The sequence below is a fragment of the Phlebotomus argentipes genome, unplaced genomic scaffold (assembly GCF_947086385.1).
Source record: "Phlebotomus argentipes unplaced genomic scaffold, Phlebotomus argentipes genome assembly contig_15, whole genome shotgun sequence".
Lineage (NCBI taxonomy): Eukaryota > Metazoa > Arthropoda > Insecta > Diptera > Psychodidae > Phlebotomus > Phlebotomus argentipes.
In genome coordinates this window covers 6,035,680-6,049,423 of record NW_026776181.1, presented here as the reverse complement: position 1 = coordinate 6,049,423, position 13,744 = coordinate 6,035,680, and the positions used below count along the sequence as shown (strand labels likewise).

At 42.4% G+C, this 13,744-nt stretch overlaps 2 protein-coding genes across 2 annotated transcripts in view; one reads left to right on the top strand and one right to left on the bottom strand.

Moving 5' to 3' along the window:
* Positions 1-834, top strand: part of LOC132262037 (intraflagellar transport protein 140 homolog) — a 50,876-nt gene extending 50,042 nt beyond the window's left edge. The window contains exon 9 of the mRNA XM_059761155.1: positions 214-834. The gene's annotated coding sequence lies outside the window, so the exon portion shown is untranslated. The remainder of the gene's footprint in view (positions 1-213) is intronic.
* The window catches only part of LOC132262038 (carbonic anhydrase-related protein 10), a 60,595-nt gene that overhangs the window by 7,977 nt on the left and 38,874 nt on the right, over positions 1-13,744 (bottom strand). Inside the window, exons 4-5 of the mRNA XM_059761156.1 lie at positions 5,592-5,728; positions 5,302-5,514 (exon numbers count right to left, since the gene is read on the bottom strand). Coding sequence (XP_059617139.1) covers positions 5,302-5,514; positions 5,592-5,728 — 350 coding nt within the window. The remainder of the gene's footprint in view (positions 1-5,301; positions 5,515-5,591; positions 5,729-13,744) is intronic.

Genomic DNA, 13,744 nt, shown 5'->3' with positions numbered 1-13,744 from the left:
AACGAACGTTACATTTTCCAGAAAACGGCCAAAGTTTGCAAGACATTATGTTCACGATTGCTTCTTTTTCTAGGGATCTTATGCCTGGGACTTTATGGACTTTTACAGTCCGATCCCAACCTTATTATATTCCAGCCTTGAGGCTAATCCTAAAGGTAGAAAAAGACGACCGTTCAAAGTAATTAAGATCCTTCCAAAAATTCTGTCTTTCAGGTCAATCAGGTAGAAATTCGGTGCCTATAAAAGACCACGTTTCGGAAGGACAATTTCATTTGCTGCTGAAAAGTTGAAGAGTGAACATCCAGTTCAACATACATTCATACAGATCAAACATGTGCTCGAAGTGTGTTGTGAATTGTAACTGTGAAACTCAGACTGAGTCTGAGCAATCAACTCTCGCAGAAACCAGCTGGGACAACGCTCCTTGTGTGCCTGTTCAGGAGGCCAAAGAGGAAATAATGCTGGAAATCATCGGAAACTTAGCGAGAAGATATCAAACTCCAAGTCATTATAACCGTGTTCTATACGCGGAAACCTCTCTTTGAGTTCACGGAGAAATGCAGCCAAAGCTATCAGAGAATCACCACGTGAGTCTTCTTGTATCCTGTGAAATGTCGCCATCTGCCAAGAAGCCGATCTGCAGAAACAACTATCGTGACGATGTTGAATTAACGACTGTGCTGAAGATCATGAGGAAAAGTATCGGAATAGCAGACTATTTATCAGGTGTGTTTATTCATCGTAGTAACGTTTCGACAAATATGTCACCATCATCAACTATCGTGAGTTACAAAGAAGTTCTAAGTTTAGAAAAGTTAATGTTTAAAATTATGTAGTATCAGAAATTCATATAAAATCCTAGGAAATTATGTTTGAAGACTTAAGATAGGTCGTTAGAAAAATTTCTGCATCCAATCCAATCAATTGCGCTTGTGAGGTTTGATTACCTTTGTAATGGAAAAGATACGATTAGAATTCGCCTGACTCTCTTGTTTATCTGCGTGAATGTCCCACCTTTGTAATGGAAAAGATACGATTAGACTCCTTCTGACTCTCTAGTTTATCTGCATGATTGTCGCACCTGCAATTGAAAAGGGAATGATAAATCCGGCACGATTGACCGGATTTCCCCTTTCAGAACGTCGCAATCTCCTTGATTTGCTTGCCAGCACACTCCTTCACTCGCCTTGCTACTAACAACAACACCTTGTCTATATTAGTTCAATATTTCACTTTATTTTACTTTTTAAATGATTTTCACTGTCGCGTGGTCGCCTTTGCCTTCTCCACTTTCCAACTCAACTCAACATGGCCGCGATCTTCCAGACTTCCAATCAGCGCGGGGCTGGCGTATTCGCCGTATGATTTCTCAATGATGTCGTTCGACATTAGCTTTTCTATTTCATCCTGGACTTTTTGCTTGAAATGATAGGGAACGCGATATGGCGCCTGTCAGATCGCGGTGTTGTCCTTCAGGCGTATTTGCATTTGTTCTATTTGAGTGTGTCTCAATTCAAAGGGATTCTTTGCCAATCCCTTTCGATATTTATTCAATGGATTCACGAGCGCGTTCTTCTCTTCTATCCGTACCGAATTTCCCACTGTTATTTCTTCTGCCCTGATTGGCGACTGATCCCTTTCTCGAGCGCTTTCCAACATATTGATCTCGTCACTGCTCGCACCCCCGGATGATTCGCGCGCGGAGACACCTCCCTCAGCTAAGGTTAATATCACCCCAGGAGAGTTCAAGAAATTCTTCCCGATCAGCAAAGGGCGGCCTTGCATTTTGTGTTTCACGACATGAATGTCTATGGGGCGCGTCACTTGGTCGATTGTGACTTTCGCCCGAGTTGTCCATAGCGAGTTTTCTGAATGACCCCCATAAGTTTTGAATGAGATACCCTCCCCCACCCTTGGGAGACCATACTCACGAGCCGTGTCCTCGGCGACCAGTGTGATGTCACTTCCAGTGTCCACCAAAGCAGTGGTGGGGCGTCCTACCGTCGCCGTGATGTCCAGCGAGTTATTTCTACAGAGAGAACACGATCGGCTTATGAGCAAATTTAACAAACATCCACTCAATCAGGTATGCACACATTCTTGTGGAGCTCCACTTTCACGCATCATACATGCTAAACTATTTCTTTCCTTTAATCCTGGTTTCTGTGGCGTTGTTCTGGTGATTTCCGGAACTCCTTATTCTCTCTGCTCGCAGTAGCTGCTCATTTGATGATCCTCGATGATGATGAAGCTCGGGTGTTCTCTCAATTGATGATTGCTGCTCCATGGTGCTCTCCGTGGGTCTCCCGCCTGCAGTCGATGCCCACGGTGATTCTCTGGCTGCACTGTCACTGTTATGGTTCACTTTTGTCTTGATTGATTCACCGCGGTGCCACACGCGTAATTCACAATTTTTTTTTTCACTCGCGAGTATTCACTACTATTGGATACCTCTTCCGCGAAACGTGAGGGTATCCCACTTCTTATATGTAGAAGCACTACCCTGCCCCTACCAAGAATCCGCTCCGGGGGTCCCGTGTAGGATAGGATCTGAGCTCAGAGGGAGCTCAGTCAAGGCACACTCACCCGAAGAACCCCCCTCCGTGTGCATGTCCCCGACGACTTGACTACTGGGAGGAAGAGATCCTGTCACTTCCTCTTCCCATGACCAACTAATCCTGCGCACAAGAGTTCGACCCCGGGTGAGCGGCGCTACCACCGATTGTGGCCATGCCACGAAATACTCAGGTACTCCCGTGCGGGCATATTTTGCACTTGGGGTGGGAGTGTGGTGCTACATATTAGATCTCTGGCATCGTCTTCCAATGTTTCTTGGAATTTCGGCCAGAGTACTTATCTGTTTTTGTCAATACAATTGACACAATGCCAAATTTTCCCTATTGCACCGCTTGCATATTAGTACTAAAAATGTCTATATGAATGTTCGTCTAGTGTTTGTGATTTTATGTTGATTGTTTTCAATTTAAGGATAAATTGAACGAGGAGTTTCTTTTCACCACTTTCTTCACTCATTTTGCACAAAAGCAAACACTTATTCAGAATACCTGAAGAGACGCGGCGGAAAAACCAGGCCATAAAACACCAGATGTGAAATAATTATATTCGCTTCTGGCAAATCAAAAATCTTGCATATATTGTGCAGAGCGACACAGAGATTTATCATAGGAATTAATTTATTAACACTGTATCGCAATTTTCTCTCTGTCGACAACAGAATCCTCTATAGATTTTTCAAAATTCCAGTAGAATTCTGGACTGTTATTCTAATCATTGAGAACGCACCATTGAATCTATGAGCATTCTCTGTTACCGCATTCCTGTAACGAACGATCATCCATGGTTCTAGGGGATATCCAGAATCGCCCAAAATCCAGCACCTCTCATTTCTCTGATAAAGGCCAATCATGAAATCTTTAATCTTTAACTGCCAGATTCCGGCGTCATGCGTTGAGCCCGGATATCTAGCGTCGACGCAGATGAATTTTCCTTCATGAACACATATCAGTGCTACATTAAGGCTGTGATAGCCTTTCCTATTATAATAAGGTCTATCATTCATTTCGTGAGACAGCACAAATCAAACATAGGTCCCATCTATGAAAGAATATTTGTGGACTTACATTAAACATTACATATATGCCACACGTTTTTACTAGATTGATAATTTATCTTACCAATTATGCCAATTGTAGAAGGGATGTTTGAGTATCCGAAAAAAACTTCTGTCGCATCTTTTGCGGTTTTGTCTGCTTCTTCGTTTAACTGGATGTTTGTATGGCCTATTCTAATCCTATTTAATACTACTTCGTCTTTTCTGCTTAAACTATCTTTATAACAGTACCCAAAAGGGGTTTCTTTTAAATTTCTTAACTTGTTACTAAAAAGTGGCGTTTCAGTCCACTCATAGTTCCTAATTTTTTTTCATTGGCCACCTATGCAGTATTTTAAGTCGTTAACTTCACATGTTTGAGTATCCGAATAAAAACTTCTCCATCTCTGGCGATCCTGTGAGAATAGTTGAGGATACTCAACGGCTAAACTTTGATGTTTTTTGGAAAGCCAGTGGATTAGGCAATGGGCGATGAATTTCAACTCCCCCAAATCGTAGCTGACTGTAAGGCACTGAAGGATGTGTGAGATCCAGAGGACCGCCAATCATAGAATAGGGTCTCTTGCGAATGATTGGCATCTCATGTCTGTCTTCCTTGGGTCTTCGGGTGAAATCAAGAGCCTCTTCCTCCTCATAAGGAGACGAAGATCTCATCAGAATGAATTCAGTGTTCAGGTGAGGAGATGTGTGCGTTCGATTATTGGCAATTACTGGTCTGTCGAATTCAATAACTTCATCATTGAGATCAAGTGGGGAATCAATATCCTCAAAATCATCCGGGGGAGGCGTTGATGAAATAGCGATCTCAACTGTAATGTAGTCTTGAGCACTATCGTTATTCGCAAGTCTCATTTGCGTGAATATCATCCTCAATATTCAGTTCAGGTGGAAGTTCTTGACTCCAAGGGGCCATTGGAACCGGCAAGTCGAATTCTCACACTCATATAAAATACCTTATTTCTTAATTTTGGCTGCGTAATTTACATATCAGTTAATATGTAGTTGTTCTTCGCTAGAGAGCTTAGTGTTTTTTGGCATTTAAATGTACTAATTGCAGTTTTATTAATCACAATATCAATTGATATTCAAATAAAAAATATTGAATTAAATACGAAAAAAAATTTGCTCGAAATCGGTGGATAATGTAGAATAGAGTCTTCCCAATCCATTTCAGAGCAGAAGTTAATTAATACAATTGATATATTGATACAAGTGATGCAGAAATTTTTCTAGACTCAATGAACTTATGTTAGCGCGGAAAAATATTTTTTTCATATTTTGAAATTTTCATAAAGTATTAAAAGAAGATTTTATTGGAAGATAGACAAATTTTGATCAATTTGTTCATGTTATTGCAATTTTCAATAGTATATTAAATACTTAATAGCCTTAATAGAAAGTTATATATATTATCTTTCAAAAAGAAAATGTTTCAAAAACATATGAAGTACTTTTGTTAGTTCTAAGTTATGATGAAGAATGAAGTGTGTACATATCGCAATTAGGGAAATAAAATGGAGTGTTTGCAAAAGCGTATTTCTGACTGTAAAATGGCATCGTTGGTCGTTAGTTGGCTGATGGGGTGAAATTGCATCATGCTCTTCGGGGAAGGCAAACAGTGCCTCCAGAGTGTGTATTTGGGAAGAGAGAAATCAGAGTGGTGCACTTACTTCTGCGGGGAATGCATAGCCCTCGACGCTGTGTTCCGACCCGAACTGATCGTGAAGGCCATAGTGGATGTGAATCTCATTGAATCGATACAAGTACGAGAGCGGGCCGCCGCTGAAGTTGACGGGGATCTGGGGTCCCTCGTAGGCCGTTGCCGTTTCATTGTTCACCGTGAATATGACACTGTGTCCCGTGTTTGCAATTGTGCCGCTTATCTGCAACGGAGACATGCGCCCAGGATGGCATTTGCCAATTAATAGATGTGCGAGCGACATGCACAATTATCACTTACCCTATGCTTATCGATATGTAAAGGCCTTAGATTTGGGTCGAATAGCAGACGCTGTGGCTCTAAATTAACTGGTGATTGTCTCCTGCCCTTATTGCATAACGACCACTCTGGGTTGATCAGACCCCAAAAGGCGGGACCTGCCGGGACAACAAAACCCATCCGACATGTTAATTAACACAATCTTTGCTATAATTGTGAGATATCGCTATTGTTTGCACACTCTCTCTCTCTCTCTCTCGCAGATTCTCTGAGTTTGTACCTTTAATTAAAACACAGTCGAGACACTCAAACTCTTGATCGCAAGGTGAGAAATACACTGTTTTCTCTTACGTTCACCTGAACTCTCATTAACTCGTTCATTTCGGCTCCTTATTGAAATCTGAAAATTTAAGAAATCTTGTTTCTTTTGAATCCCTCGAGAAAATGATTAAATATATTGTGATTGTAATTAGATAAATGCGATTTTCAATAATAACTTCCCTGAAAAACACTTGTCGACAAACTATAATGAGCTTTCATTGCATGGCGGATTTAATTTTCGAACCATCACTTTAGCAATTGTTAATTTGTTGATAAAAATTCACCGAGTGCACATTATCCAAATCAACAAAATATGTCGAGTGCGATAAATTCAATTATCATTTTATGGCTGTAAATAAGGACAACTGGAGGTAATTTGATTTTCACAAAATTTTATAATTGAAATTTATGCACAAGTGCTAAGTTATTTTGAGTTATAATTAATTTGCAATAATATGTTTTATTTATTTGTACAATTAACAGATAAATTTACTCAATTTACGCGCACGCTTAATTAATTGTTTATTTCGCTGCTTGAAATATTTTTTGATGGTCCACGCTGAATGCCACACAGCAGTCATTGTGCAATGAAATATAATTGTTTCATAGTGAAAAATGCACTTAAAAGAATTAATTTGTGGGAGGTTTTTTTTCTGTTCGCTGTGCGCGCGCGAAATGATACTAAAGCCAGTTAATTTTGTCACTTGTGCTTGGGAGAAACAATGGATTAAAGTAAAAATTGCAGACGCCACGAGGAACAGACGCGGAGGGTCGGATTATCACAAAAACAACGTGTGGAGAGGGATTTAAAAGATGGTGTCTTGAGCTGAGCCCTTGAGCACGGATTTTGTGATTAATACCCTCAAACAGTCGCCCTCGCGTTGCCACCCATCGCCGCCCATTCGCCGAGGAAGGGCGGCGATGGGATGCTTTATTATCTCCCATTTCTTCCTAATGTACAAGCATTTTTGCGATACGAAGGCCGGAGAGATTTGCACATTGGAAACTCATGAAAAGTGGCGTTGATGCAAAGGAATCGCCACGTCAGCACAAGTTTGAGGGGAAATCCCGTTGGAAAAATAGCACAACACTCAATGTTCTTCCAGCACAAATTCACCTTGTTCGGGGCATCACTTCGCTCATATCCATTATTTTCAATTGTTTGGGGCAGATCTCCGCCTCCCCCGGGCGGATTATTTTTTGTTATCTCACCTGGTATCACCCGCCCCCATTGTTGCCGAGCAGAGGGAAGCTCCTCGAGAGGGCTGAAGTGGAGCGCAAGGTTGGGTGAGAAAAAGCGCCATATCGGGCAAACCCATCAACTTGAGAATCTTACGTTAAACCACTGAGATTAGATCATCTCCATCCGCTTTTTGCACCCCTTCTCACTCGCTTCAGCTGCTCAAGCACATTGTTGCTGCGTATCTTCATTCGCTATCTTGCAGCATCGTGAGAAATCTGTAGTGGCTATTTTTTGCCGTCATCTTTTCACGTGAAGAGAAGATTGAGTGTGAAGGACTAATTTGTTATTCACACCACTTTCTAATTAATTACGCCCTCCAAGCAAATTTTCAAATATCGTGTCAGTGGATTGTATGGGCTTTTTGTGACCTGCAAGATGATGATGTTATCATCATACGCCGGAATACAAATTAGTCTAGCGGCAGAGATTACGCACCGCATTTTTTGCCTGGGCCTCTTCTCACGAGAGGAAATTTAATTCATGCCCCAGATTTAGGCCGGTGCAGATATTCTCACCAAGATGCTTGATATAAAAGAAATACGGTCTGCAGGTGGAGTGTCTGAGGAGATGTGTCGGATAAGGGTGTGTTTGTGGGTCATTATAAAGATATGAGTATCTACAGCTCATCCTGTAGGGACAAAAGGGGCTCTGGAAGATCCAGAGAAGTGCTGACATCGGGTATAAAAGGAACACAGGACGTAAACTATTGAGTAAAACATAAATATGAATGCCGCAAGAAGACAATATCTTCACTTTTTTATCACTAAGGCAACCAAAAAGTTACTAAACAACAGGGAATGGGCGGGGCAACAGAGTAGGCGGAGCTTCAGAGAATCTTCAATAAAGTGCCCAACAATGCGGAAAGTATCTTTTTCAGCCGACTGAAGGACCTCTCGATAATTGGATGGAGGTTTATTATCTCACCTCAGCTGCCCAGGAGACACCATTGAGGTGTGATTTGCAGTACAATTGGCAAAAGCCCCCCACCGGATGTCCCGCCATTATTAATTTAATGATTTCATAACTGTTTCACAGCATCTCCTCGGCTCTCCTGGCGTCTCGCCCAGAAACAATGTAATAATGATAATTTCGCAAGACAACAACGAAAGTGATTGTGTGGCGCGGTGAAAGTTGAGAACAAAGTGCGGAGAAGGCGGCGGAGTGTTGAATAAGAGAGAGAGAGAGGCGAACAAAGCGGGGGTTGAGCCTGGAGTGAATTGAGTTGTGGTGCGATGAACTTAATTATCCCATGAGAATCATGGCATAGAAATTCTGTGATATCCCACTGGGAGTTTTTGATTCCTTCTCTCCTGCCCCTAAGTCTCACCCCCCATCGGATGTGTATTCTTCGTTATTCATTACAAATGCGATTTCCTCTCCTGGGCGGCGCCCCCTTGAGGCTGGATGATTGTCTGCGAGAGACAATTGAAGATTCTCAGGCGCGCACATCAGACGATCATCATTGGATGAGCATTAGCTATCATTACTATGCTGCCTTTCACTCCTTTCCGCGCCCGGGGGTGGCAAAAAGGGGCGCCACAGACCACGGAGGAAAATTTACACAAATTCGATTGCTGTAGAAGTTGTACTTAATGTCTCTGCCATGAATTCACCTCTTTTCGCTGATCCACAATGAGCTCACGGACTGTAGCCTTTCGCCTCTTTGTTCTCCATCTAGAAGAAAAGTGGATATCCGACTTTTTTGCCCCATCACCAACTTCAAAAGAAACTTCTCATTTTCCACCTTCGCTCGGGCAACCTTAAGTAATGATGCAAATTCGCTGAATCTCTCCCCCAGTCGAATGGGGGGGTAGAAATTAATTCCCAACAAGGGGTGAACCGCACAACCGGCAATTCTCGTCAACATGTGGCTCATTAGCGGATTATCGGGGATTAATTCTGTCTAGAGGAGCCTAAAATGGCAATAACGCGAGAAATTGATGGCAATTTAATATGTACTTCAGCCCACAATCGTTCGTCAGACATTTGCCTCTGTGCACCCCCTGGCATTTCACCCGCAGAAAAGCTCATAAAAGTGCAGTGTATCCGTCAAGTGACTGAGAGCGAAAAGTGTTCTCAGTGGAGAGCAAAATTAGATTCTATGGTGTGGAAAAATCTTGACGATGCGGAGCTGGAAGAGCGAATTGACTGAAACGTCAAAGTTGCCCTAATAGAGTTGTTATTAAATACAAAGTGTACACAAAAAAGGCGATCTTTATGGGGCCAGAATGATATAAAGATGCTTGTGCATTCCACGCTCAACTTCTGCTTCCATCCCATCTTCATACATGCGAGGAACATGGCCATGGATGAGAGAGAGACGAGCGCACACACACACTGGGCTTTCGCTTTTGAGATTTATTGAAGTAACTTTAGATTTATTGTTATATGGTGGATGCTATAAATTACGGAATTCTGGGTGACACCTTCACCAACAAAGCAGCTTCTCAATTCAAAGTGTTTGCTCGTGAATTCAGATACAGCCAAGCATGTGCCCAGAGCATTCCCGAGAGTACATGGCTCAATGGCGGTGATGCTAAAAGTCTCGAGGAGGAGACACTTTATGCCCTCCGCAGTCGGCAAATGGGCAATAAACATGCAATACTCATTTTGACGTCATATTTTTCCAATTATCCCGTCCATTCCAATCCCATTGACACACTTGACAAATTAGCACTTTAATCTATCAATTTGACAAATCACCGTAAATATCGCTCTCCATTTCCGTGACAAGACGAGACTCTCGTGACAGTCTCATAAATATGCGAATTGATCTTATGGAGTTGTGCATTAATAAATTAGTAACTCTATTTCACCCACTCAAGCGCTTCCCGCAATATCTCTACATTAAGGCTAAAGTGCAGGATGGATGACAGGGTTGGGAAGCTATTAGAAAGTCAGCCACGAAGGGGGAGTGAAAATCGATATTGGCTGTAGGGAAAGGATTTTTCACAAATCACAACTCAATTAGGACCCCAAAGGTGCAAAACAAAGGACTTCTACGTTCGATTGCAACTCATGAAATTGCCGAAAAGCTCCTGGTGAACATCTTCCAAATCCCACCAAAGCTTCGCGGGCGCAAAAGCTCATGTGCCACGCTCAAGTCGTGCCATGATTTATGGCTAATTGACTTCCAGTCTGCCTTTTATTGATAGATCTCCAGATGTGACTGTCACTGTGGTTGTTTTAATTTCCTCTGCAACGTTCCAAAGTACAGCCGGAGTGTAATTTTGGGCGAAAATATTACATTGAATTGCGTTGTGGTTTCATCTGTGCGCACATGCCGCTCCACTGTGCTTTGCAAGGGGGTGGGAATTCGGGGGGCGCATATGAAAAATGAAATTTGCCATTTGTGAAAAAATCATCAATATTAGCTTTCAGAATTTGACAGGATTTGTTTGTAACCGAGGCCATGTGTAGGCTTTCCGGGATGGTGGAATATTTCTCATAATCTCCACCCCTCAGAACACCCCCAGAGCAGAGCAAAAGGGGTAAGTAATGACGCCGATGAGATGATGAGGGAGCTCTTATTTTGGGCTGACAGTGGGAAATGGCGGCCGCACGTGAGAAGAAGAAATTGCAGCAATTTGAAATGAGCACCCATAATTTTGGGCGTCAATTTTGGTGGATTTTTAATTGCACCGCCCGAGGGGGTGAGAAGCTGAGTAATATCATTTGAGCTTGAGAATTGCCACCCGTCCGCCACTCTTGTTTTTTGACACGCCAAAGACGACACACTCTTCTTGTGTAGTGTTGAATAAATTTGTTAACTGTCGACGTCGCATTGCCAGGACCGCATTTAGTTAATTACGCTCATTAAGCAGATTTACTCGACGTCTCGTTCCGGTTTACGGCGTCTGCGGAGCATCCCCATTGAGCCCCACCACCCACGTCGGCGCCGCCAAGTGGAAAAGCTCTTGAAATCCCCGGGGAGGCAAGATGTGGGCTAGCGGGGATTTTTTGCGTGCCACTCATCGCCGGGCACAAAAAAGTTCAACACAGCAAATCGGAATGCAAAAGAAGTAGATGAGAGACGAAAAAAGTCGTCTAAGAAGTACATTGAGAGCTAGAAAAATGATTAATGGATCAGTTTTCACTAAAACTGAGAATGTTAAAAATGTGCTAAATATGTTTAGAACCAGTTTTAGATATTCTGAGTGTTAAAAATTAGCCATTTGTGTTAAAAATTTCAGGTCGTTTAATCATTTCACCGCTTGTGTTTCAAAAACTCGCAGCATGTGTTACAAAATTCATTATTTGTGGTGAATATTTCACGACTTGTGTTATTTTCAATTCTGGTTCACATGTGTAAAGGCAATTTGAGCCGCAGAAATGTGATATTTTGTAACTCCTTTGATATTTCTAGCTCAAAATAATCTTTAAGCGTTGAGTAAAACTTAAGAAAGCGTCCGAATGGTATTAAAACACATCGACAACACTCTATCTCTTATCTATCATTCTTTTCCTCTCTAAATCCTGTCAACTCTGCCAACTAAATTTTCCCCTTCTTTCCGGACTGCGATGTATAAATGATGACAGAGGGGAATTATTGTGGAAATCCAAATGGTCTCCGCGTTGTCTCATGTTCAGGGTTGCGGGATCAGGAGTTTCCGGTGATTTTTTGGCCACGGCCGAGAGTGAAACTCCTGAGAAAGTGACCACATGTGCGGCACATGCTCACAACATCTCGTCCGGGCGGTTGTGGATTTTGATAAACACAAATTTGGCAGATCGTTGGCTCCAGGGAAAATGTTTGTCACTTGATTTAGTGTGTGGCGGCATTGTTGCTCCGTCTCCTGCCGCCCTCTTTGTCGGGGCTGCCGGGAGCACAGTGGCACGGGGGGACATGTCATCGGGGCGAGTATGAGCTTTCGGAGGGAAGTTGTCGTCTCCACACAGTTTTCCTTCCTTCGACAAAACTTTGGCCTCAATCAACAAGTGTTGACAAGACTTGCCTCGTCTCTGTCTCTTTAATATTCCGACGAAATTTCACATACGTAGCTGGCATCCAGTTAATTAAGGGTTATATGATTTACAGCACCCTCAAACCACCGGCGGGCACCCCAAAAATCCGCCCCAGACGCACTCACCCGACGACTCCATTATCCATTATTATCTCCATGCGAGTTATCAGCAAATATGACTGTGGTGAGGTCAAAAGACGCTCCTTATTGACTCAGGCGGTGTCAGAGGTGAACTTCTGGGATTTCCAGAGTGTGTGCGACGCTTGACGTCGTAAGACATGCTCCTCAGCATCCACAGCTCCTATTGAGTCTCAAAAGCTCTATTAAGTCCTCAGGTATTACACGGTAATTAAATTTTCGGGTGATAGCTGAGAGCAGCTCTAACTAATTTTCAATTAAAATTTCTAAGCTGATATGCTCAACACAACATGATAAATCCCTCTCCTCAACTTATGCCGCAACTGCTTTGCACATTTGTCAACAAAGATGCGGGAATTCTTGCTCTGGCGGACCGCAAAGCCAAAATTGGATTTCTTTATGGCCATGAGATTTAGCGCGGCTCACAATGAAGCAACTCCGATTCTGTATAGAATTCTATTTCACATGAGCAATAATAACTCTTAATAATTGACTTTTGCAATTCTCCAGAGATTGGCTGAATTAATCATTGTGGTGAGAAAAAAAAAGTGCAGACGAAAGCTCTCTTGGCCGTGGAGCTTTTGTTGTGTATTTCTTTTAGCAAAAATTTATTCTCTCTAATGGATTTCTTTCTTCCCATTTTTCACGGATCAATTGACACAAGTTTCAGATTTTTCCATTCGCTTTTCTCTCATTTCCCGGAGTGATTCTTTGACTTTTAATTATTCAAAAGTTAAACAAAGGCTTTCAGACTATTCCAGAAAGCTTTTGCCGTATCGTCTGCAATAGCTAAGCGAGAAGTGATGTATCACTGAGCGCCTAGCTATAGATTTTCTCAATTTTTCCGCCAAAGAAGTATACAAATTTTGAGAGTAAATCAGTAAATTTTAAGCATTGTACGAATAACATTTTATCATTTGCCATTTCCTTTTCCACCGTGAGCATTGCAAAGTGAAACATGAAATGTTCATCGAAACTGTTATTGCAACTGATTAAAAATATATCGCAGGGTGTCTTTTTCATAACCATGTGCTCTTCGAGCATAAACCCCACCAGTGTAGATGAACAATTCAGAAGTTTGCAAGTTTAATGTGCGAAATGCTGGAGCAATTGTATCCGGAAATAGATATTTAAATGCCCGAGTTAAATTTCCACCAGAATGGTCACTTCTCCCCCAAATACTGTCTGTACACACACTGATAGAGTTCCTGACCCTTTTGTCCGGTCCCCCCCACAGAATCAACCCCCGCCCCGGGAAGGGCAGCAAAAAGGCGACTTCTCGGGGCGAGAGGAAATCGATTTTTACATTCCACTGCAGATGGAGCGACTCCCAGTTCCAGATAATGAGTGAAATTTCCTCCTCGAATGAATTGACTTCTCTCGCTCAGTCATTACAACCCCCCCAAAAAAAGTCATCAGATGATTCCGCCAATTCCCTTCGCTGCGGGCACGCCAGAAGCTCGGGGAAATCAGAAAATGAAATCAGGGACTTTGGCGGGGAAAAATTA